The sequence below is a fragment of the Taeniopygia guttata genome, chromosome 7 (assembly GCF_048771995.1).
Source record: "Taeniopygia guttata chromosome 7, bTaeGut7.mat, whole genome shotgun sequence".
NCBI lineage: Eukaryota > Metazoa > Chordata > Aves > Passeriformes > Estrildidae > Taeniopygia > Taeniopygia guttata.
Window position 1 is genome coordinate 29,359,112 of NC_133032.1, and position 23,288 is coordinate 29,382,399.

The window sequence follows — 23,288 nt, forward strand, 5'->3', positions numbered from 1 at the left end:
AAGGATGATAAGTTTGCACTTGCATTGACTCGTAGGAGTCTTGTGGGAGAGGTGTTACAAAGTAAAATTACTTAATTGCTTCTGTCTGAATCCCACTCAGTGGTTTTATGCAGATGACTCCTACTGCAACAGCTTTTTACACATCTAAGGTTAAATCTGTTAGTGACCATGTCCAAGAAATCACAGTGATGAGTATTCCTGTTTTAATGCTCGAGACTCTTTCAGTTTCTCACCTGTGTCCATTTACCAAAGTGATCTCTTTGGGACGGGTTTAGGCCTGTTCTCCTGTACTCGGTAACAAGCCCTGAGTCCCAGGACTGGATGAAAACCGAGAGAGCTGCTTGCATAGTCTCCCCAGGGCTGAATAAACCCCAGGCCTGTGAGATGTTGCAATCCTCTAAGGTTTCAGCAGTCAGGGAGAGCACAGCCTGTTGTATTGAGGTGTGTGGTCTAGAGTGATCCAGAGTGATCTGACAGCGTAGGTCTGTCTGAAAACAGGATGGAAACAACTTGGACAGAGCCACGTCATGCTGGGCTTGCACATGTGCTGCACAGAGTGGTACAGCCCACGGCCCTTAGTGAGATAAAACACTGCAGGAGATGCACACAGAGCTTAGTTTTAATAGGGTTTAAAAATTCTTATTTGTACTTACATGCCATTAAGATCCTGGATGCAGAGATGAAGCATTTTAAACCCTCATAGCAGCAGGAAGCAGAACATAAGTGGTGTTAAAAAAAATGCCTGAACTGAACATGGTAAATAAAGCACATGGAAAATGGCTTTATGCAGCTGCAGACACCTACTTTCTTGCATGGGAGGGCCTTGCTGCATTAGATTTTAAGTTGGTTTTTCATACTCACTCTCTTAATACCTTTAACCATAGCAGTGGGAGCAGCACTAACAGCTGTTTTCATAGCTTAATGGCCAAAGAGAGGTTGGGTTTTGTCTGGGATTTTATTTTCTGTTTAAAACTTTGAAAAGGAATGAAAACAAGGAGGGGATTCTGCACACATTATGGCTTCAAGGATGAGCCTGGCCCTGAGGCCTCAGCCTGCAGCCAGCTTCTTCATTACACCAACATTCATGCAAAACTGAACTGCCTGGAGGTGGGAGCCCAGCTGTGCATGGCATGTGCTGATTGCAGCTGCTTGTAGTGGAGGGACAAATGAAAGGACACAGCTGGTCCTGGAACCAAGTTGATTTCATCAAGTTTTTTAACCCTGTCCCAGTACTGAAAGGGGGCTGCTGAAAAATCAGGTGTCTCTGTCTGGAGCCAAGACACAGAGTGGAGACAGAGAAGACAGGGCACAGGTCTGCAGCTTCTTGAGAGCCACCTCGCTTGCCATGTGCACACAGCACTGCCCGGCTGGCCCTGCCAGCTGGAGGGATGCTGGAGGTGGGCAGGTGATGGAAATGCAGCCTGATCTGCCACATGCACATATCCTGCTCAGCTGCTGGCAGAGCCCTGTGCACCACCACTGCATGTACTGGCACTGTTCTCCAGCAGCCACATTTGCTGTCACAGGCCTGGCCAGCTGAGAGAGAGCTGCTGGAAAAAAGATTTCTCCAGTGAGTGGACTGAGGTAAGGACCAAATAGACATTTTGCTTGTCTTGTTCTGCAGGTCCCCAGGCTAAGCAGACTGGGATAACCCAGCTCCTCTGACACAGGGGAATCTTTGGCCTCCTTTTTAACACCCTTCGGTTTCCACCCTCCAGTAAAGAAAAACCCTCCTGTAACAGATTGGATTGTATTGCCACGTCCTGGCAGCACTTTCAGGACATGGAAGACAGCTGGCCTGGCTGGCTGGTTTAGTTGGTCTGTCCCCTCTCCTAAAGTGCAGGAATTCCTCCCTCTGCCCCAGGGATCAGACAACACAGGAAACCCACAACTTACAACAAAGCTGGGTGAGAGCTGGCCAGATCAGGCTTCCTAAGGGGTAGGTAGGGGTATGGAAAAGACCTGGAAAACATCTGAGACACTGACCTTTCAGAAAGCTTTTCCTGGAAGCAGATGCACATGCAGGGCAAGAGAGAGGGCAGCACACACCTCTGCACTGAGAGGGCCCTTGGCCTCACAGCTAAGTACAGCATCAGTACCACAGCAAAGCTGCAGTGGGCTTGCACGCCAAGCAGAGCTCTATGCCAAGAGGAAGTATTGCTGCTACTTCTTCACTTCTAAAAAGCCATCAAATTCAGACTATATACAACATATATAGAAATAACTTTTAATTAAAAAACCAACCTTGCATCAAAGATTATTGTATCAGACATTGAGGCAAGATTCAAGTTTAAGACAAACCAGTGTTAAAAAAGTATTTAAAAAAATAATCAGAATGTGCAATAAACTACAATGTAGCAATAGCATGTAGTGTTGAAACTTTACTGAACTGTTTTCATAGGCCCAGTGTGTATTTCCTGTCATTTTGACCAAAAAAATAAATTGACACTAAAACTGGGTCATCTGTCCAGTGCCATTCCAGATATTATACATGGAAGAAAACTGCATGAAAAACAGAGACCCCTATTAAATTGCCTTCAACTGTCCTACACAGAAAAACTGCCTGTTGATGGATTACAGCTACATTCAATGTTTAATCTTTGTTAATACCTCTTAGGGTTGCAGATACATTCCAAGCTATGCTATTCAGATGCAAGTTTAAACAACTTGCCTTTGTTTTCTCACTGTGCATGCATTAGGAAATGAAAAATCTATCCAGAATCACAATGGAAAGCTTTGGGGCTTTTTTTTTATTGCTCTTCAAGACATCAATCATCTTTTCCTTTCCAGCTAGTCACCAAATGTTGGCATACTTACGAGAGACTCTTACAAGGCACTGTACAGAAATTGGAACAAGACTTTAACATATTTAAAGCAAAGTATTATGAGCCTCATTAGCTACTGAAGGACTAAGGAAGTAGGGTGATCCAAATCACAACATTCCATGGGCTGTGTCACTGATCTGGCTCAACCCCTCTCTCCTCCTGTCTCTCCCTGCCACAGGCCCGAAGCAGAGACCCTGCTTCCCCCTGTGTCAGATACATTGACTGTGGCAATGCAGTGGCTACTTCTACCTTATTGCTTGAGGACTTCAATGTGAAATGTGCCCTGGCACTACTGAGAGCCATGACTTAAGCTAGATGCAAGGCTTCCAGATCCCCTGGTTTGAGCTGCTGGTTCTCACCTACCCTTACCTTACACGTGCAGTTAGAGAGACAGGTTTTTGCCCTATGCTCATGCCACACAGGAGAATAATCTGAGGCTAACGCTTATCCCCACTATTTTCAAGTAGTTTTTCTGTGTTCAGTTGAAGTTGTTGGATAAGGTAGACAGCATCTCCTGCTGCACCAGAGTCCACCAGAACCAGATATGTATTTGAAAACTAACAAACAGAAAAGGATGATTATTGACAAATGTGGCAATATGACAACAGAAAGTGAATGGTGCCAGCAATTTATGTGCGCCCACTCCCGACATTGGGAATATTAGACTTCCAGCTTGAAATAATTACTTTCTCTTGGGGTTCAGGAAGAAGAAAGTGTTGTCTTTGGGATTTATCCTGCCTGTTACAAAGCAAGAAAGAAAATATATTATACGCAGCTAACATAAAGGTTTTGAATTGTGCTGTCATATGCTGTGTGAACGAGAGATTTTACCTTACACTTCTCTCCACCTTAACTGGCTTTCTTAATGAACCCATTATTCCCTGTCACCTTTGTTTCCTTGTACCGTTGCTTCCCAGGCAAAGGCTTTTGCAGTCTTCTGACTCTTGGGTAGATTGTTTTCTTGGTGGATAGCCATTGTCTGGCAAAGCAGTGGGTGTGCCTGGAGTGCAGGAAGAGTTGCTGGGGAAAGTTGCACTTGACATTTCAGTCTGATTCGTTACTTGATCTTGGCACAGTAAAGCTTCTACCTCTTCATCTTTTAGTGGAAAAACTCGAGGTTCCCACAGCCCAGACTGAAAGGAAGCAGAAGAGTAGGAGTGAGGGTGGAAAAGGGGTATAGAGGATAAAAAGGAATTTCAGTTGAGTCTGAACTGATTAACTGTGTGCAGAATCATGTGCTATCAAGTAACAAACAAGTGTCTTTCTTTACAGTGTTTGCAGGGCTCTTCAGATAAAGAATACAACACTGCCAGGCACCAAGATGTAAGCTGGCTGCGTAAGGGTTTGAAGCAATAATAGACCTATCCTTGAACAGGCAAGGAAACACTTTTCCACAGTGCCAGACCATCAGGATGCCTGACCCCCCCTAATGACAAGGCCTGTCTGGACCCTTGGCCAACACCCCTGAAAAAAAGCCCAGCCTGAACCCAGTCCTTCCATATTTACCTCAAAAACATGTGCCATGTGTACTGAGCAATGAAACTTTTACTTGTTGACAGATCTGGGGTTAATTTACACAGCACAGCAATGTAGTTCTAAACAGGAGTACTACGTTCAGTACACATTAACTAGGCTGACAGCCTGAGATTCTGATCAGTGAGACAGGAGATTCTCTTCAGGTTTCTTTACTGTCACTAAATAACTGACCAGAGCTGAAAGCTATTGGAAGCACCCACCTTTTCTTCCTGGCTCTCCCTGCAGAGTGGTGCCATCCCTGAACAAACAGAGCTGTGAGCTTCCGAAGCTGGGTCAGGAGCAGGGTCAGCAGTGCAATGGTCTTTCTGCACCACGTCCTGGCTGTGTCGACCATCAGCATTTTTGCTGTAAGATCTAGTGCAGAATTAGAAATGAGTTTTAAGAGCTATTCCCTGACCTTTCACATTGCCATGAGCAGTTCACATTTTCTTTCCAAAGTGTTCAGTTTCTCCATACATGGTACCTCTATTCTGCTTGCTTAAACCAGAAGAGCAGAGGAAAACTGGTGTGGTTCTTGATCTTGTTGGCTGGAGCCAAAGCAAAGCACTATGTGGAGGAACTAAGTGGATAAAATGGGTTGGCCAGGCACACTCTGGCTGCAGACAGCTAGTGACTGGTGCCACTCCTGCATCTTGCTCCACATGCTCACCAGAACTGTGATTTTGGACAAAAGAAGTAAGTGAGCCAAAGGCTGTTCCAGTCGGGAGAGCAGCTTCACCCACAGGAGCTCGTGGGGTCCAAACTGTGCCACGTGCAACTTAAAGACAAGTCCTTGGGCTCCCCCTTACCACTTCTGCTCTGGACTCAAGTGCAAAGCAATCAAAAATGTACTAAGATTAAAAATTTTGACCTCACTTTTAATAGAAATTTAAACTAGGCATAAAATAGTGGCATACATCTGAAATGCCAGGTGAAAGCTTGACCTTGCTCACGTCAGTGAGCAGTTTACTTCTGAATTCAAGCAACACTAAGATTTTACCAAGGATTTCAGTTTCAAAATTAAGGTACACACAGAACATTTTATTTTTCAGTACACTTTCTAAAGTTAGGAGGTTTTCTGTTCAAAATTGCTTAAAATAAAGTTCCTCAATATGGCTTAGCTCTATTTTTATCCTGCATTGAAAAAAGCTATCTTTGACTATTTATTCCTAGTGTCATGGTTCACTTTAACACAAGAGTAGACACAAGGATATGATAAATGCTAGAAAAAGTTATTCCAACATTTAAAGGCTGCTTTTTGCCCTGGCAGACTGTGAAGTGATTTATGGGAATCATTTTCTCAGGGCCAAACTGCAAATGCAACATTTGTTCTGATATACACGACTTTTTGCAAGACTTTTAGTGATTATATTTAAATCTGATGAGTTCTGCACGAGATGGCAAGCCTGTGAGAATGAACCATTCACACAATGACTTTTTAAGTGTAAGGCCCTGGCACAGCCCAGGACCCTTAAGTAATAGTTCTCTGAACACTGTGGAGTTTCATCTGTCAGGTGAGTGAAGGAGGACTTATGATACACTGGGTGGCTAAAGTCATAGTAACTGGGAGTGTGCCTGACCCAGCACTGCTTTCCCTTACCAGCCACGAAGTTCAACATACCTGGTACTGTCCCTGATGAGTTAACCAGTGAATGCTGCTCTCATTTTCAAACCTCTGTACAGCATTCTGCCACTCCTGTACCACACCCCACACCAGGTTCAATAGGAAGGCTCTCATCAAAGCCAATACACCTGCCTGCTGTTCCTCCTGGGCCAGCGGCTCTGCTCCCACAGCGACCACCTCGCGCGCTCTCTCTCTTCGTACTTGGTGTGGCGCAAGGAAAAGGCTTTGTCTGACAGGTCTTCTACCTGCAAGGAGACACAGGGAGGGCTGTTGTTGTCAGTATCACTGAAAACAGCACCAGCCAGTATTACATGTAATTCTGCAAAGGTCTGTTCAACAAACAAGAAGAGGCAACACAATGCTTTCACTACAAAGGTGCATTTACAAGAGCTCTGGTGTATGGGATGCTGTCATTTTAGCTTTATTTATTTACAGGTCTGTGGTTGATCTGAATAGATATAGAAGTTATACCCCCTCCATGCAACTAACACATTTTTCTCTGTGGTGAGAGGCAGAAAATTTAGAGGACAAGCATTCATTTGCAAATCAAGGCAGTGTTAAAAGTACGTAATAAAGACAAGTAAAAATTCCAAGTTTCAAGAGATTGCCTTTGAAGGAGGCTGGGAGGCAGCAGGATTTGCCAGGTCCTCTTTAAGCACTGAGAAATAGGTTTGAGATCACCAAGGACTTTGATAACTCCACAGAGAGGAACTCGGTGAACCTGAGGTGCCACATTCCTGCTGTGAAACCAAGCAGAAAATGGCTTCTGCTTTGAAGACACTATTTCTTATCCAATGGTTTGCATGAGCAAGTACAGCTTAAACCAGCCCTAATGCAAGTACTTTACCTGCTCTAGTAAAACAAGAGCCAGCATTTTAGGTAAAGGATTGCACCCCGACTTTCACTGTGAAAGTACCACCCATGTTTTTCCGATGGCAACACGCCAGGAAATTTGTTCCTTACCCAGGGCTGGCTGAGGAGCACTTTGCTGCTCCTCCCCCTCACTCCCCTGATGGCAGGGGGAGTTCTTGACTGCATCCCTCCAGTACAGATCACAGTTGTTTCAAAGTGCTCCAAACCATTCAAAGTTCACCTAAAAAGCTGAGGCTGGCAGGAGCATTTGAATGCTGCAGCCATGGATTTTATGCCAGCTAGTCCCAAATCAAAAGCTGAGAAATTCTTGGAAAGAACAATTCCTGGTCATAGGAGCTGTGAAGCTGCACTGCCAGATCAGTCCTAGACAAGAATTATGCTAGTAACTGGGGGCCCATGAAAATAAACTGCCTTTTTTTTTTTTTCTTTTCCTAAAGATAAATCCTCAGTGGTGTTGTACAAGTAACACCATTTGTCTTCCAACTGAGCCTACAAAATAGAGAACCAAATGCACGGTCCTCAGTGCAGTGCCAAGTAGTGCCATAGAGACCCTGGCAGTGCTCCATTTTGTGTGTTTCTGTGGAAGCCATCCCCATATCACGTCTCTCAGCACTGAGGTGGTGCACAGCCATTAGGGGTACAATTGGCAGGGTATCACAGCCAATCAGTGTGATCCCAAAGGCTTCATTTTGATTGGAATCAGACACAGGACCCATTTGCAGACTGTGACTGCCCAGGTCCTCCTCAGCCCAGCACTTGACAGGAGCCTTCAGACAAACAGTCTGCTTAGTTTGCTCATCTCATCACTCCTTGCTGAAGGCTCCTTCATTGCTTTTATTTATTTATGTTAAACACAAACCACTTTGTTAGCTGCTGGTTTCCTTTCATGCAAGTGAACTTAATGGGCTTCCTCCTCTCTCTGAAATTCACCAGCTCTGTCACTTGGAGAGCATCCAAACAAGGCTACATCTCAGTTCACATTCTGTCTTTCCAAGGTCAGTGATGTATAGCATGAAAGTGAGAATTTTATGAACTACAAAAGTGTCATTCCCGTAGGGGAAATACAGGGTTTTTCTGTCTCAGATTTCCTCTGAAGTGGAAACAAAAGATAATTTAGAAAGAAAAACTTAGAAATTTGAAAATATTTTTCTTAGCAAATTGCCAAAACTTTTTATGCTGGGAAGAGATTTCACTTTTAACAAGTTTCCATTCAAAAGCTAAGGTCCACATTCCTGTCCAAGTGAAGAGTTTTGAAAAATACAGAAATAAGCCTTGTTTGTTTTCCATAGCTGGTGACAGCATATTTAAGCACTTGTTTATTTAAAAAGAGTTCTACCCTATTCTTTTGAACAGTAAATTTTCTTATTTGAAAATTATTATCTGTTCTATGGATAAAAATTTCATTACATCAGAATAAAAGGTCTCTGCTTGGTTCACTACAGCCTCTGCCACTCCCCAGCATTTCCTATAAGAATTTTAGATTAATTTTAAGTTCTGTAACAGGAGAAATTTGGTGTTTTTTCATCACTAAAGTTAGTTTGAAAAAGGAAAAAAGAAGTGTCATTCCTCAGTGGATGGATCTGGCAGGGATGTTGAGAGATGTGGGGAAGGCCTGTTTGTGAGGCGTGTCTAATGATTTCACTCAAAGAAAACTAAGCTTTGGATCCCCCCATGACACTCCTACACACTGTGCATTAATGTTGAATAGCACCAGGAATATTTCTGAAAGGTTCTCAAAACAACAAAATCTCTGTTTCACTCTTTGGCTCCACAGGAAACTCTGAGTCATAGGCCATGAAAACACTTATGCAAAACTAATTGCACAAGGAATTACTCCAAAGATTGTTCATTACTAAAACAACTATAAAATAAACTTGAATGTTACAACTGAGCCTTTCCAGAAGCTTTGACCTGGACAAAACAAATTAAAACCAAAACAAAACAGGAAAACCTGAGGCACACCCTCCCATGCCTTAAAGCAATAAGACTGCAAATTCATACATGCAAACCAGGAAACTCAAATGTTCTATTTCCAGAAAGTATTTTTAGAGCAAGTAATAGAGCAGACATAGATAGTAGATTAACTTTTGCATTGCCAGTTTTGTTCTTAAAATGCAAAATTTGCAGAAACAGTAAAAGGACCCATAAAAGGTAAGCTTTGTGTTCTCAAAGGCACAGTGAATAGGCCTGATTCCCAGAAAGTGCTGAGTTCCCATCCTTGGAAGCGTGGCTCACGTGCAGCACAACACATTGGGGACCCCACATTTATTTGTAACTTAGTAAATGCTGGATGCAGCTCTATTGCATGGCTATCTGCTGTTGCACTGAAATAATCTAAATAAAGAAGACAGAGAAGACGACAAAGATTAAGATGACAAAGACAACAAAGATGAAGAAGAAAAAAGTTATCCAGTAGCAGAAATCCCTGACTACTGCTTGACACAAGGACAACTCTGAAGTTTCAAATTTAGCTATGCAGAAGATAGAGAAGTATAGAAACTATTATGTAGTACCATAAAAAAAAATTTAAAGTTGTATCATTTTTAACACCACCACAGGCTACTAGGCAGTGAAGTAGAGAAGAAGAGCATTTTATATAAAAGCAGAAAGTATATTATGCTTTCCCTTGTGTTATGTGAATGACCTACTGAAGCTTGCCTTTACTTTAGCAATGGAGCAATTTCCTCATGTCTTTTTAAAAGCTAACTCAGTAGCAAATGTAATTCAGCTCAAAGCTAAAGGAAGTTGAAGAATTATGATCAATCACCTTTTCTCCATACTCTAAAAAACATACAAACTAATTAACACAATCCCAAACGAAAGGGGGGAATTGGCAAAGGATGATTTACACAAACAAGATCATTAGCATTTTTCTCTGTCTGACATCTCTCCCCCTCATTCCACCCAGTGGCTGACAGATGATACAGAAGCAGTGGGCCACAGCAGGAGGCAAAGCTGCTGCATTGTTAACTCAAGTTATTTCCTGGCCAGAGGATGAATCATACACGATTGGGAATCATGCCAAACACAAATATACTGGGTGGGCTATTAATTCAGACATTAGCCCATGAGCTCCAGAGAGAGATCTTCAGCAAAATACACTAAAAGCACAAGACAAGTCATCTCTATGGGATCTGAAATCTAAAGAAGAAATCCACTGATTCCATGCAAGTTCCTTGCAGCCCTGAATGCAAATCACTGTTGAAATTCTTCACTCCTCCCAGAAACCAGGATGAAGACAGCAATGAACAGTAGATGCTCAAGGGACAGAGTGCCCTTGCTGCCTTTATTACTTATTTTTCAAATGGTTTAATTAAATATCCTTGCAGGAGAGTTCTCCTGTGTGTGGAATTTGACCTTCTGGGTCCAAAGGAAGGACAGGCATGTTTCCTGCTAGCTGGAGGCTACTAACCCAGAAGTGGGTGGGTGGAAGTGACATAAATTTGACCACAGATTTCACAGGAATTTCTCAACTGCTCATTGGAAAAGGCGGGGACAGAGTAAGCTTTTCTCTTCCTTCCAGCCCACTGATGCTGCCAGATCAGTGCAACTACACCAGGTAAGAAGTTGAGACCATGATGTTCTCCTAAAGGAAAGGTTATGGAGCAGGTAGCTACAGACCTATAAACCTCTGAGGAACTTGGTGCCTTTGTGGAGAGTGTATTTTCTACCTCAGGGAAGTGACATAATGATTTGTCTACTGACTTTAATGTAACCTTCTGCACTGCTACCTAAATGCCATCTTTTTCTTCTGCTATAGAAACTAAACCTCTGCTGTAGAGATTTTCTCAAATAGCAGCTTCAGAGCAGATACTGTGGATAAAGGCAGGAATACAAGTCCTACAGTTACAAATGGTGATAGTGGTAGAGACTGGAGTGAGATTAAAGATGTCCAAAGGACAGCAAAATTGACAGGTTTCTGGAAAAGAAGCCACAAAAAGATTGGAAGGACAGAAAATCAGCCTAGAGGCCTAACTTGCTGGCACATTCACCCCACGGTTAGGAAATGCCTCAAACCCCTGATTAGGGGAGAAAGTGACCCCCAGCTGCAAAGTTCATGGACATTCCCTGAAGAAAAAGGTAGATTCTTATGTCTGGAGGAAGAAAAACTAGCCCATGATCTGCAAACTTAGCTCAACAGGCAGACAGGAAATGCTGAAGGTTATGTTGTTCCTGACAATGCAGAAAATTTTGTCCTAACAGGAGGGTTGTAGAAAAATAAATACTGAAAAGAAAACTGAGAAAACTTTCTGGACCCACAGGCAAGATGCCTGATTATCATATGAAGAGCAACATGCCATGGGAAGTGGCCATGGAAAGAGAGGATGAGGGAAGGACAGCCCTGGTGGCCCCAGGAGACACTGGAACAGGCAGCATTATAGTGCTCAGGAGCAGAGTGGACCTTTTAGGTTCACTGACAGCAGCAGCAAGGGGCAGAAGAGCCAGACAAACAATGAACAAGGAATATTAATGGTATACTTCCATTTCTATCTTCCACTGGAGGGATAAAATATATTTTCACAATCACTTTATTTTTGAAACTTACTGGGATTTGTATGGAGTTGGGGTTTTCAGAAAGAATATACCAATTACCCCAATTACATATTGTATCTACTTCAAATAAACCTATTGGTTTAATTAAAATACAGCCTACCTCTTCTTCATCTGTTTGAGGTTTTTCTAAAGGCTGAAGTTCAACAACTCTCCAGCTAGAAATAAGACAAGGAAAATCAAATTAAGTTTAAGGTGCTGGTAACAGATGGCTGAAATTTCTATATTCCTTCCCCAACAAAGTATCTAACCTTTCCTTCTCCTAACACAGTCTTTAAGATATCCAATACAGTTTTAACAATATTTTTCAACTTAAAAGACAATAATAAAGCAAATACATATTATGGATTTAAAGTACAGAACAAGTACATATAGCACTTCAGGCAATGTGCTACTAAGACACTGAAGTAAGCATAGGAGACCAATTACCCTGGTTTTGAAATCTAAAGATGTTCTCTTTCAAAAACAAAGGAGAAAAAGGTCCCTAGAATCATGGATTGTAGGCCTACGCTGTATGGGAAGAAATAAACTTATTCTACTGTATCAGAATGGCTAAATTGAAAAAAAAAAAGCTAAACCCATTTCTGTTAATTCAAAGAAAATAGTTTACTACTTTCTTATGAACAGACAAAAAAAGACAGCAATCTCCAAAAAACCGTTCAGAGCTTATAAGCCTTATGGTATATTAAAGGCCATAACTACAATTAAGATGATGTAAATCCACTTCTATTTTTAGCCAGTCTGTGCATCTCCCACATCCCTGTGCATATCAGACTATTTCTCTTGTGCTATCAGCTGTCCAGTCTTCCCACCACCTCAGTCACATGAACTGAAATGCACAGATAAAAACCCAAGTGCATGAAAAGATGATCTTTAATATCACAATATTTTCCACCTCCATGTAAATGATATTCTTAGTTAATGTTCTCATGTTCATGTTCATGTCTTTGCAATTCAAGAGGTTGTGAACAAACCTTGGAGTAAGGATTTCTTTGTACTGTAGTTTCTCCAGCTTTGATGGTGCCACCAGTGACATGGGAATAACAATGTTGTCTATATCATAGGAGCTCTCACTTCTCAACCTCCTCCTGGAGTTATGCTGAACAATAAAATCACAAGAGGATAAGCTCAAATCACAGGAAAAATATTTTAGCAGAGAAACATTAGAACTTCACAAGGAGAAAGCCTGAACTTTAATGGTAACAGACTATTCTAAAGTGCACTTTATGTGTTCTTTGATGATGATTGATTCAGGGGAATAAAGGAGTGTGTGGTGTTTAACCAGTGTGGGACACACATTTTAACTCAACTCTGCATTAAAACATGACAATTCACAGAGCACCAGTAGACCGCTAGGCTTAGCAAAACCATGGGACCTGAATCTGAATATAATTCTGAATTTTCCATTAATTTCAGTAAAATAGTGTGTTTCTTTACATACTATGAGCCAGAGTTCTGCTGCTCCTCAGCAAATTATACACCAGGGATTTCGCCTGTATTTCTGCACAAAGGGTTTTAAATAGGGAAACTGAGAGTTAACAAATTTTGTGACTCTATTTGCACCGTGAGGCCATTTTATATAGCTGCACAAAAAAAAAAGGGTCATAAGTGCCCTAGTGTAAAACTGGGAACATAAATCACAGTGTACTTAATGAAATTTGGGAAAAAAAGGCACAATGCCAATAAATCAAATTTACACTCCAGTTATATGATCTGCAAAATTCTTTCATAACTAAGTACACATAACACAATTTGGGATAAATTAGTAAATGTGATCCACTTAATTCACTGTAAAAATGCTCTGCACTGTCATATGACACTAAATCAGATGTAAAAGGCATGTGGCTTTGGACTATTAATTTGCACAAATCTCTGTTGATATTTCAGTTGAGACTAATACATTTTTAGTTTACCTGTGATGAAGTGCTGTGAGAGGGCCGAGACATGGCACTGACACTGCTTGTGGGAGTAAAACTGTTGTGGGACTCGGGCTCTGCATGTTGGAAGGAGAAGGTCTCAAACCGAGCGCTACTTTCGCCTGTCATAAAAAATAGCAATAAACAAGACATACTGCCTGTTGGCTATTAGACTGTAGAAATTTTTCCACACACTAACAGTAAAGTCATTTCTAGAAGCCTACAGTGAGCCACTTACAATTTACTGGATACTAAAAAAAACCATATAAATAAACACTTGCTATTCATCTTGTCATTGTTGCTCATATAACTCATTCCTCTTATTCTCTGAAGGATTTCTTCTCATTGAACCAGCTTCATATGGGCAAACCCTGACTCTTTTCTTCAGGAGCTGTCATAGACTACACACGCAGCAAATACCATCTGACTTAGATTCCCCTTGTTCCCCAGCAGCAGTTGGGGTGCATCGCACAAGTTCTCCCTGACTGTTTCTTCCTTAATAAATGATAAAACTGGCAGCAAGGGTAACAAACAAAATCAGTTTTGATCTCCAAACCAATAGTGGTTTCTTCTGATTCACTGCTCCAGACAAATTGTAATTCCTGTTTACTCCCATTCAGTCCCAGTATAAGCAGCATTTAGAGGGATTCACAATTTAACCACCTGTTCTGCTTTCCTTCTACCTAATTTCGAGAAAGAAAGGAGAACTCAGACGTAATATACCAATGAACAAAAAGAATGAGTATATTCCAACATGGAAAAAGAGGTAAGACTGATCCTAAAGACTGTATTACACAAGCTGGGTCAAGGTAATGAACTACCATCTCCCAGGCAGCTCTGCAACTCCCTGGCACACAGCTTTTATTTTTGGCCTTGTTCATTAGGCTGACCTTCCTCATGGATAATTTCTCCTAGACAGAGCCCAAATTAGGAATAAATATGTAGTACTACATTCATAGCACTAATAAGCTAGAACTTGTGCTCCTACTCATGAATGCACCACAGAACAGTTTTCTGGCACTGGGATGACACTCATGATAAAAGATTGCTTTTTTGGTTCCATTTATAAAAAAACTAAATACTATTGTCAGAAGACTAATGGTAACTTCAAAAGGTTTATAGCAAGATGTTTTCTCTCTTACTAGTGCGCCCAAGTAACTGAAGCTGTTGATCTCAGTGCTCGTGACTACACTTTGGGAAACTGCATCCACCCCTTGGGGACCAGCAAGTGGTCAGGGGAGCAAGTGGCATGGGAAACAGGGTCACTGGTGGTGAAAGGGGATAGAGCACAGCACCCCTTGGAGACAGGGCACAGAGTGCAAGAAAAGGCTGTACAGCAAAGCCAGGGCTGTACTGCACCAGGGGAAGGATTCAAAGGACAACCCTAACCTAAATCCAAAGCAGTTTTCAGTTTGCCCCCACACAGCTTTTATTCCCTCGGAGTGGGTTTTGGGGTTTGTTTTAATCCTCAATCATAATTTTTTATTAATTCATCTCTGCAGTAATTCCTGTATCTCCACCTCTAGTGAAAGATTACAGTTTTGCCTGGATATGCACCAGCAGTTAATTTTTCCACAATGTTAACTGATAATTTATACCTTTTCATTCTTTCCTAAGGGAAATTTTAAACTACTATGCTTTTGCTCAGTGATTTACTTTCTTCAAATATCTTGTGAAGAATTTTGCCAAAGGTTTTCCAAAAGTTACATAAATGAATCTGTAACAGAATCTGTTAGGCTTTACATTCTAACAGCCTGGAGAGGTAAGATGCCATTTATCTTTACAGTGGTGTGCTAAATTTTGTATCCCTACATTATTACATTATTCTACAGAACTTTTAGGGCACTTCCTATTAACTTACCAACTGCTGAAGTAAAGATTCAGTAGCTTAAAACACAACAGTAACAAGGGTAAAAACACAGTAAGAACAGGCTATCCACCAAGTCCTCTTAAAAGTCTGGAAGGGATCCAGAACCACAAATGACAGTACACAACAAATGAAATATAGTGAACAAAGATGCCAGGAACAGTGAACGTTTCATTGGGCACATGACTTAACAGATAACTTTGCAATGTTTGTTTCATTGACTACTATGAAAAAAATCCTTTTGTACTAAGAATGACACCCAGAATTAGAAGAACATAGTTGAACTTCTGAGCAGTTTCCTTTAAGAGTACTCCAAAAATAAAGTACAGCAGCTTGTCTCATTCTGTATATACACTTAAGAAGATGATTACTATGCTTTAAAATAGCAAATTATTTTCATGATGTTCTAAGTCTGTTTCTTCATAAGTTTCATAACAGTATCCTTTTTGGAGACAGCTTTTAATTCTCAGAGCCCAGTGATATTCATACAGTACATATTTTAAAAGATGTAGTAGTCTCTTGCAATGCTCTTTTTCTCTTACCTACTGCTGTCTCACTTAGATGCCTTTTCTTTCTTCCTTCTGACAGCTGGTCAGGTGTTCCTAACACCAACTGAGATTTGGAATTAGACAAACAGCCACTGCTCCACTGTTTGACAGAAACATTATAGTCTGTAACAGAAAAAGAATGTATCAAGTTGAGAAATTACTTTTCATCGGTAGAATTTACAGGAAATCTCAACTACTGAACTATTTATAACAGCCCCAAACTTCTCATAGGAATACAAATAATTATGGGACTGAAGTCAGGCACCTGGTCCAAACTCCCTCCACTTGTAGTATCCTCCTACAGCTCTGGTGGGATCATCTCAGTGCAATTAAGGAGAACCTGACACTGTGGTATGAGAAGAGATTCCTCTTCCACCTAAAGCCATATTCAGTTACCTTCTCTGATAACCTCTTTGTGAAAAGTTTATAAACTAAACCTCTTTGTGCCAGAAAATACTGACAAATGAATGAAAAATGGCCTTGCAAATGCTAAAACATTTTGCTTTACATACCATTGTCAGCAGATACTTTAAACTCCCCTCCCAAAGATGAGGTATCAGCAGGTTCTCCTTTGATGTCATCCTTCCTTAATAATGTTTCAAAGTATATGTGAAGAGGAATATCTAATTTAAAAAAAAAAAAAAAAAAACAGAAATCCAAAGGAATAGAGTCTGTATTAGAAAGATAGCAACCTTTGAGCAAATGAATTGTGCATCATCACTAGAGGTCTAGGCATTGATTCACCCATCACATTCAACATAATCTGGGAGCACTATTGCTAAGGACTGAAACAGACTCTGGAGGGTATTGAGTGATAATAAGTTTGGGGTCTTCCCTCTTGACCAGCTCCTGCACAAAACCCAGCAGAGCAGAGGGCACACAGAGCACTTCTCCTGTAATGTGAAGAGGCTTTGGTTCAGCCTTTTGGGTACAAGTCATTAATGCTTTTGGAATTTGTTACTCCTGGGAGTCTATAGGTATTTTCAAGGTACATTCCCTCTCTGTCTCTTTGGAAAAGTCTATAGCAGGGCAATGTAATTCATTTTCTGATAGGAGTTCTGACGTAGAATTAGCCTGAAAAAACACTTCAAGTGGTAAATCTACCCTCTGCTGTAAAGCAGGGAGGCTTAAGAAAAACCTCTCTCTGAAAAGCCTTTCTGGAAAAAAAAGACAAGAATGAAGGGACGTTTAATTGAAATGAAGTGTCAATGTAAGAAGTAGGCTTGACAGCCAGTACATTCAGAATGAGAAGAGGACTGTGGGCAGGCCCAAGGGTGGGCATTAAATGACATATATTTATGCACAGCCTCATGTGCCTTCAGGATGTGCCAGGACAAAAACTTTCAACATCTTTTGCTTAATGAAAAGAACAATTATTTTTTTCAATTTGATATGGATCTAACTTGATTGCTTTATCTCAACACCCCAAGGTTTTTGCTGTGTTTCCTACTCTACTTCCAAGTTAAACAAAGGTCTGAAAGGTGTAATTGTTACAACTTTTAAATAAAGAGAGAACCAAAACATTTCTCCTATTTTGTTGGTCTTTTGGTTTTGTTTTTGTGGGGTTTTTTTTGTGTTTTTTGTTTGTTTGTTACTGGTTTGTTATTGGTTTTTTGTTTGTTATTGGTTTGTTATTGGGTTTTGTGTTTTTGTTTGTTTGTTATTGGTTTATTATTGAATTTGAATCCCTCCTTGCACACAAAACCAATCAAACTCCCAGAGTTCTAAAATGAAACAAATGCCAACAATGTATTTTTAACATACAGAGAAAATGAATGTGAAACCCTTTTCTTTCACTCTGCTGACAACTCTATATATAAAGATGTGGGCACAGCACAAGCAGTATTTTAAGAGAAGTTCTTGCTCTGGAAGGGGATAACCAAGAAAGCTGCAAAGAAAACATGAAATGGAGGTAGGCTACAACTTGTAAAATTTCAACCATGCATTTATTCGCAGTAATCCTTTCACATGGAAGAAAATGTCAAATTGACTAATCTTTACGAAGAGGTAGAGACAGCAAAGTGCACAAAATAAAGCATGAATCTAGCCTCCCCCAAATGTGAGGACTGCATTTGAACAGGAGATAGCAGGTCTAGTACTTCTTCCCTGTCTCAACTATTATTAGCAAGGCTCCTGGAAGGAGAACAAATATTCCTTAACAAATATGTTCTTGATACTGGAGTGATGCTAAAAACAGTTTTTCCTCCTCCATCCTGGCAAAGTGTCCAACAGTAGCCACAGCACAGTCCAAAGCTTTTCAGATTTTTTATGATGACAAAGCTTTTTTTGAGAAAAAGAGAAGGTCAGTGTTCTTGCTACACACCCCAGTCTCCTTTAGCAGGGAGGTAAGAACACAAGGGGCACAGACCTTCCTTGAACAGGTCTCTAAACCCTTGGGGTCCAGCTGTGCTGCCAGAGTCACAGGGGAAGTGATAGCGTGTGTAAAAGTACGATTTAGGTGTTTTTTCTATCCACTACGGAGTTCTGCTGACAGGGATGTTTGCTGTTGCACTCTGAGTGAGTGTTCCATTTCTCCTATCTGCTCCTACAATAATCTCCTTTTTAACCCATGCATGTGATGCGAACTGCCAGAGCTGAGGCTTTCTCTGGATTCCATGCCCACACGTCTTCTCTGCAGGCCAGTGACAAGTTCTCCACAACCAAGCCTTAAGTTAATTCCTGACTTCCTAATACAAGGCTGCAGTAGCTACACTGTCATTCTGGGAATACAATAGGTTTGATTAAAGATTCAAACAGTTCCATGGAAGTCCCAGCCTCATCTCCAGAATTATTTTGTGGCAAAGAAGCCCCACAGAACAGTGTAATTTCTATACTGGTCAGTAACCATCTGGAAATAAATTCTTCCTAAAAGCTAAAAAATTCCACAAAAATTCAATCTGTTGATAACAACATTTAGGCTACTATTTTGAAGTCCCAAGTACTGTCAAGCTGCACCTGCACTAATTTCAGGGCTGAGTCACAGACAACATCCTCTACATTACTGTCCAAAAAGATGAAAAGATCAGATGGCAAGAAACCATAAAACTTCAAAGACAATAAAAAATGCTGACTATCACAAAAATTAGAAAACGTAAATAAAGTTTTTTAGACCTAGTCCAAAGGGCCTGAACAGAAAGAAAGTTGCTTATGAAAACAACACAACCATGGTATTGTTGGCAAAAGCAGCATCTCTAAAGGACTAACCCTGACTCAATTAGACACCCCATGAAAGACCCAAGCACACCTTTTTTCATGACCAGTCTTTCAAGACTGTAAGCACATTGCTAGTATGAGAAACCTAGAAGGTGTGCTTTTCAAAAGTCAGGATCAAGTCAAGATTTTAATTTAGTCTAACCTCATGTATTTTGACATGAAGTTTTCTCTTGAGAGAACAAAGTCCTAAAAATTATTGAAAAAACAAGTTAGTCCACAACCTCTACAAACACAACTACTCTGTTAAGTCATGGCATTACTTACCTGAAGGGAAAGATAAAACTGGATGGAAGGAAGAGTCCAGCTCTTGCACATAATCTAGGATTTTAGATTCTGTGCTGTGCTCACTGCTGCTGAAAGTGGAGGCTGGCACCACACATGGCAATCGAGTTCTAGATGGAAAGGAGGCATCTCTAGATGGAAAAGTCTGCAAAAATACACAGAAACAAAGCTTAACTTTTCCTTTACTCATGTTCTTCAAATTAGACCAGAAGAGGAAAAAAACCCAACAAATCAACAACTTAGTGAGTGACACACTTTAATATGTGAATGGGAAGAATATTCCAGCAATCTCCAGATAGTCTAAATATGACTAATACAAAGAATACAAACCGCTCCATCAATTAGGACCAGGAAACAGCTGTCAAAGCTTTCAGATAAAATGGAACTGTTTCCATTATTTTGATCTATCCAATGACAAACACCCCTTAAAATTTGATTCTAGGATAACAGGATAACAGGCATGATATAAATGCAAAAACAAACTTAACACCAGACTAAATAGAGGGGTCTTATTCATTTATCCCCTTAGTAAGATTCTTAGCATCATTGTCTCTAGGCACCTTGAAGAAGAAACTATATTGAACATTTTGAGCATACTGTGTACTTACACAAACCAAAAAGGCAAATCCTTTATCTTGTCATAATTTAAACATCAGATAAGCAACAGAAAGAAGACATACAGCAATAAATACGGGGAGGGAAGCATTAAGAACTGATTAACAGGTAGTAAAAGGAATTACTAGAAAGAGGAAAGGTGCAAAGAAAGATCAATTTAGCTGCTTGGCTGCAAAGCTTGTTTAAGTATGGAAGGTAAAATGATGGATGGCACAGAACTGGTAGATGTGAGGTAGCAGGACTGAGGCAAAAGGCAGGGTGCAAACGGGCAGGAATAAGCAGCAAAGTGCAGGCCTGGACTGAGCTCTGAAAGACAGAAGGAAAGAATTAAATATGATGATACAAGACAGCAGCAATTAGCAGTCTGTGCTTCAGAATGTGCTACAAAAACCACTTCAGGGAAATAATGTGGCATAAGCTCCTTTCTTACTGGATACTTGTGGTAGTAACCCCAAAGATACTGACATTTGAAAAGTTTCTGATATTTTGCCAAATGCTGCAGATCCTGCAAATGGGAATGGTGAGAAAGGGACACTTAGAAGGATCTCAAGCCTATCATTGTACCAACAGTCACATTTACCAGTCCCTGGGAAACAGTTCCAGTGTAAAAAACTGTAAGAATGAATATGATATTTTCTTATAACTTTTTATGGAAACATGTCACATCAAGGGCGAGACTATCAAAGAACATTACTTGCATTTTCTGTACTTCTGCTTTCTGAATCAAAGATAACTCTTTTTCCTGCCTGAAATACTCCAGGCTGCACTTTAGCACTGCCATTCATGAATTAGTGATGCAGGGATTATATCTACCAGATAAAATTCCCTCCACTTAGTCAAAACCATCCGTCTGCCACATGGCATCAATATTCACAACCCACACCATCTCAGAAAATATTACATTAAGAAGTTCCCCTTACTATCTCTTCCTTTCTTCTCAGTTACTGAGTTCTCTATGCTGGTATTGTATCTGAGAAACTACTAAAATCAAGTAAGCATGTTATGATGCTGGAGCAGAGAACACAGTGATAGTGGAGGGAGGTTCATGTATTTAACTTTCTCCCCTCCCCCAGGAAAACATTAACAGTTCTAAATCCACCTTGATCTCCATACACAGGTGTATGCACCAGTGCTTTCAACTTAACTTGGAAAGAATTCTTTCCTAGCCCAGGACTCCTTCAAATCAATGTTCTGTTATTTTCCTGTGACAGACATATGGGACTCTTCATCTGTTAAACTTTAAACATCCATAAAGTGTTGGCAGAACTGGGTCCTGTGTTTGGAAACACTAGAGGGATAAATGCTAACGTAAACTTAATGTTTCCCATTATATGGATCATTACACTAAAGCTTAAAGAGCTTTTAAGTACTTGCTCTGCCTCAATGCACTAAGGACATGCTTTTCAAAAATACACAAATGCATACTTCTTGTTGATATTTGGGTTTAGAAATGAAGTAATTTATTAAATATCTACTCTTTAAACTGCAACAGCACCACTCCCGCCTGTCCTTTTTTTGTTAGCGGAAATGAATCACATTACAGTAGATAAGTCTCTCAGTCATTCTTTAAAAAAGAAATTCCCAAAAACTAATTAGTAAAATTACCTAGAAAGTATATAGATAAGACCAAGACACTCTGACATCCAGACCATTAGTCCTTACTCACTTTTTCTTGCTTTAATCCACTTTAGCCCCAAACATATCCAGATTATTAAAGCTGAGCCAGTTCAAAAACATGCATACATGGTCAAACAACCTCACAGTCCAAATCCATTTTGAAACTATATTAAAATCCATTTGGCAATATCAGTAAATGGAGAATTCTTTTCTTCAACTTGCCTGTGATGGGAATTATAAAACCTTATGCCTGAATTTGTGCTTTGAATGCTCTGACATCAACACCTAAGTAATGAAATCTTCATTAAGCCAAAAGAAAATACAAACTTCATAGATGAAAGAGCAATTTTATTTAAATACTTGTGAAGCTACTATGGGAAAAAAACTAAGAAATTTGTCAGTGTGTGTGTTCCTAGCTACCAGATCTGGTTTAAATTTCTAATGGAGCAGTCTTCCACTGGCAAATGCAGAATTAGTGAAATCATGATGTTTATCAGAAATGCTGACTTAATAAACTCTTGATGAAAAGATTTCAGAAGCCCTTAGTACTGCACTTAAAGCATTTTACTCAAAGAAAGTGATTCAACTTTTATTGAAATAAAATGGAAGAATTGTTTATTGGAAAACTAAACTCTCCTTGCTTGCAATTCCAAATAGAACACAGTCTACAAACCAGTTGCCTTTTACAGAACTCAATTATTGAAACTTTAACATGGCAACAAAAAAAAAAGTCCATCAAAACCCAGCTGAAAATAAGGCCACATATATATCCATTCAGCCACAGCAATGACACAGGAACATCATGGCACAGAGTTTTAGGAGACAGGCCCCTACAGCAAACCTGACCATGATATCAACCCTTCAGAAAGCAAGAGAGATTACAAAACTCTCATCAATCTTCCCCTTTCCCCTTGCTATACTACACCTTGTACATCTCCTGGAACATTCTTCTTCATTACTGAAATACAAAACCTCATGCTTCTCGAGCTCAAGCAGATATGAAGGATAATATTACATAAAATTAATTGTATTAGAGAAAACTCACTGTGTTTAAGAGGAAGTGAGGAGTGTACAAACTTTAAATATTGAACTAAAATAGCAGCTCTGGTTTAAACTTATTAAGCTTATGAAATGAAATGGTGTCAACCAACAGACTAATTTTCTAGAGTATTATGAATTTTGAACGTGGATTTTTCACCCTTAGTACTGTTTTACTGGGTTACAGAAAACATAGAACGCAATTAATTTTGATACTCAAAACAATTCTTGTGCTTGCTTGTGGCAGACTGATGCAATAGACAAAGTACAGTTGGCTCATGCCTCTGTTCTTGAAGGGTCAGAAGGCTGAACTCTACGGGCTATCCCCTCCTTCTGCAGTGAAAAAGCTGAGAGTCTGTGAAGCATGACATAACTGAAAGGAAAAATGTTTTGTGCTCCCATTAAAAAAATTGTGAAGTGAATCCTCATTTTGTGGTTTCAGCTACTCATCACTAAAACTCTGACCATTTTTGGAAACATGCCCAAGTATAACAGTACAGAGAGCCACAGTTCAATTATCCCACTGTGTCTGAATCCAGGAAGGTAATTAAATTAATTCAAATACACTCTACTGAATACCTGTCACACCTGCTCCTGATTACTCTTATTAAGCCCAAACAGGCAAGGAAAAACGCATTTATTCTCTCTACAAACACACTCTCCGGAATTCTCAGCAATATCGAAGAAGAGCTATCTCCCTCAATATTAAAAACTGCTCTTCAGTAAATGGGTAGCAGAGATTTAACCATGGGACTCAAGAGAACCTGTGTGGGCGGCTGACAACTCACCTTTGAACACCAAACA

The 23,288-nt window shown here is 40.2% G+C and overlaps 1 protein-coding gene across 5 annotated transcripts in view; it reads right to left on the reverse strand.

Moving 5' to 3' along the window:
* Positions 1–2,213: 2,213 nt before the first annotated feature.
* Positions 2,214–23,288, reverse strand: part of KANSL1L (KAT8 regulatory NSL complex subunit 1 like) — a 60,421-nt gene continuing 39,346 nt past the window's right edge. For 3 of the 5 annotated variants that reach the window (XM_072931675.1, XM_072931674.1, XM_072931673.1), the window contains exons 7-16: positions 19,197–19,359; positions 16,232–16,342; positions 15,714–15,842; positions 13,302–13,426; positions 12,363–12,487; positions 11,492–11,546; positions 6,097–6,209; positions 4,562–4,715; positions 3,714–3,958; positions 2,214–3,563 (exon numbers count right to left, since the gene is read on the reverse strand). In XM_072931675.1, the coding sequence (XP_072787776.1) occupies positions 3,455–3,563; positions 3,714–3,958; positions 4,562–4,715; positions 6,097–6,209; positions 11,492–11,546; positions 12,363–12,487; positions 13,302–13,426; positions 15,714–15,842; positions 16,232–16,342; positions 19,197–19,359 (1,329 nt within the window). In that variant the 3' untranslated portion in view covers positions 2,214–3,454. Of the gene's footprint in view, positions 3,959–4,561; positions 4,716–6,096; positions 6,210–11,491; positions 11,547–12,362; positions 12,488–13,301; positions 13,427–15,713; positions 15,843–16,231; positions 16,343–19,196; positions 19,360–23,288 lie in introns of all 5 variants that reach the window. The other 2 variants (XR_003961394.4, XM_032749615.3) reach the window with 2 other exon arrangements.